Source organism: Ixodes scapularis, unplaced genomic scaffold (assembly GCF_016920785.2).
Source record: "Ixodes scapularis isolate PalLabHiFi unplaced genomic scaffold, ASM1692078v2 PGA_scaffold6__148_contigs__length_123643588, whole genome shotgun sequence".
NCBI classification, from domain to species: Eukaryota; Metazoa; Arthropoda; class Arachnida; order Ixodida; family Ixodidae; genus Ixodes; species Ixodes scapularis.
Genome location: NW_024609881.1, coordinates 73,264,802 through 73,267,791, shown reverse-complemented (window position 1 = coordinate 73,267,791; position 2,990 = coordinate 73,264,802). Strand labels below are relative to the sequence as shown.

At 54.7% G+C, this 2,990-nt stretch overlaps 1 protein-coding gene across 1 annotated transcript; it reads left to right on the top strand.

Annotated features, from left to right (window-relative positions):
• The first annotated feature begins 787 nt into the window (after positions 1-787).
• LOC115308396 lies at positions 788-2,692 on the top strand. The gene has a single exon (XM_029966286.4). It carries the CDS (start codon positions 788-790, stop codon positions 2,672-2,674), a length of 1,887 nt encoding a protein of 628 aa, XP_029822146.4. The 3' UTR covers positions 2,675-2,692.
• Positions 2,693-2,990: the final 298 nt, after the last annotated feature.

The following is a 2,990-nucleotide window of genomic DNA, read 5'->3' as shown; positions in this document are numbered from 1 at the left end:
CCTGGCTTTAGCGGAAAATAAGGAAGTCAAGCAAATATTAGATGAGATAGGGGACGTCTTTTTCCCACAGCCCGCTACCAGCCCAAACCCGGTAATCTACAACCATGAAGAATCGAAAAACGAGGAGTATGAAGCGGATTTTACACAGTGGGAAATGGAGGCAGCGATCGAAAAGGGCAACGAGCGAAGCGCGGCGGGGCCAGATGGGATCACTAATTCCATGCTCAAGAACCTCCCGGAGGCGATCAAGAGAGACCTGTTGAAATTAATCAATGACCACTGGCGCGAGGGCACCATCCCAGATAGCTGGAAACTGTCCTGGGTGTGCCCCATCCCGAAACCAGGGAAGAAGCCCGACTGCGCGAGCAACATGCGCCCCATCTCGCTCACTTCTGTCCTGTGCAAACTGATGGAGCGCATGGTGCTTGCACGGATCGACTGGATAATCGAGCAGAAGAGGGAGCTGTTACACCCTGCTCAGACAGGATTCCGCAAAAATCTAGGAACACAGGACAGTCTAGTACTGATTCGAGAGTACTTAATGAACCGGCCGACGCAATGCCACCGCCAACTCCTGGTGGCAGTGGACATCAAGAAAGCCTTCGACACCCTGCCTCACACCACAGTCATCGACACGACTCGCAAGCTAGGGGTGCGAGGCAGGCCACTGAACTTCATCAAGTCTTTTCTAAGCGGACGCAAATACCTGGTGAAAACTGGCAAGCACAGGAGTAGTACAGAGAAATCCAACGAGATCGGCGTGCCGCAAGGATCAGTGTTGTCGCCGATGCTATTCAACCTGGCGATGGCGCCTCTCTTATGGAGACTCGCTGCCGTTCCGGACCTAGCATTCACGGTCTATGCGGACGACATCACTGTGTGGACGATGGGCAGTGACAGCGCGCCTCTTCCTGAGACGACGATCCAACGGGCCCTCGACGTGGTGAGCGATTTCTTGACAGAGAGCGGCCTTCGTCCATCGCCCGAGAAGACCAGATATATGGCCTTTGGGAAAGACTGGGACAAGGTCGACGCTGACCTGCGTTTTAACGGGCAGCAGATTCAAAAGGCGACAGAGCACTCCATCCTAGGAGTGAACATTCACTCGGGCGGCGACCCAACCATCTGGATTGAGCGAATGCGAACTACCTGGAAGAAAGGGCTCTCGATCGTACGACGACTAGCGACACGAGTCGGGGGTCTCGGAGAAAGGTTAGCGAGGACCGTAGTACAAGCCGCCCTGGTATCCAAAATATCCTACGGCCTTCGTTTCTACAAACTCAACACCAATCAACGGGCCAAACTGGAAACACTAATGAATGACGCGCGACGCTGCATCTCGGGCCTGCCGAAGTGTACGCGCCTGGAATTACTACACGAAGCCGTACCTATGCTCTCCTTGGAAGAGATCCAACGGCATCAGGAGTGGATGTATGCTGCCAAACTAACACATACCCGTCAGGGCAGGGCCATAGCAGAACTCATGCCCTCATGGAGCTCTCTGTGTGCAACGACAACTCCACCACCGATACCGGATCCCATCCCACCGTGGCAGAAGACAACGGTCACCCCAGCCAGGCCGATCCCGAGAAGGATGAACTCGGCGACAAACACCGGCAGAAGGCGCAAATTTGCTCGACGGCACGAGCAGAAGAACGGAGGTGACGACGAGCTTTATGCGTACGCTGACGCAGCATTCAAAGACGGAGTGGCGGCCACGGCGGCGTGGCATTATGAGAAGACAACGAAAAGCACGGAGCTGCAGCGATGCGGATCTGCGCAGGAAGCGGAAGTCAGAGCCGTACTTGAAGCCATCAAAGACGCGGCTGCGACATCGAGCGACAAATTCCGCACACTGCGCATCTTCACGGACTCCCAGGCCACCGTGAGAGCGCTCAGGACGCAAGTCATGGCACACGGAGCAGTCGGACAAATATTCCGGTTGGCGCAGAACCTGGAACGGCGCGACCTAAACCCGCTCACCATCAGGGTGGAGTGGATACCCGGTCACGCGGGCATCGCCGGCAACGAGAGGGCGCACCGGGCGGCGATCGAAGAGCTTAATCGTATCGACCTTCGACGCCAGGACCCGGGGCCAGCCCCCTCTGTGGAACCGCCACCGCCCGCCTTCAACTTGTACGACCCCGAGGGAACCATCCTCAATATCAAATCAGCATACAAGAAAATTGAGCAGACCAAACTGAACGCCAGAGGCGAGCCCCCCGAAGCGACCATTCCTTCGGGAACTTTCCGACGGCACGAGACAGTCACCCTCCGAAGGCTAAGGGCCCAAGCCGGCATCACGCCAGCCCGCACCCAGCGATGGGAGCGAGCGGCCCGTGAGAGGAAGACGAAACTCGCCAACGCTTCAACGGCAGTAGATCACGATTATAGTCTATTGTCAAAGAAGCAAAGGAAAGAAGAAGAAGCCTGCTCCGAAGGCTGCATCTACTGCAGAAATCGAGACGTCAAGTGTGACGAATGTCATCTGATCTGGCACTGTCCGATTTTTAATGAAGAAAGGACGAAAGCCCTGAACACGCTAGAACAACAACACCGCCCTACGTGCTTCGAAGCCTGGTGTAAACCAGTGGGAGAAAAAGACATGCGTGTCGCGGTCCTGTCCAGTCTGCTCGGATTTCTGAGTGAGACCGGCTTGGACATTCATATCTAGGGGGTCTATACTCCAAGTGGCGGGACCACAGCTATACTATTACTTGTAAATTGCCAATGTCCCGCCTATCCATTCATTTTTAAACTTGCTCCAACAAATTGACTGGTGAAATTTTCACCTATCAATAAACGTCTTCAACAACAACAACAATGGAACGGTCTATAGGAGACAAATCAGGAGGCGCCATTGGCTGAAAGCGGGCTGGGCGTGTTCCAGGGCGTCTTCAGAAGTTCGAATGTGTCCAACCAGAAGCCGGAAATAATGCCCTGGCGGTGGTCGCGAGAAACAAACCTGATAACTGCATTAGAGTAACTCT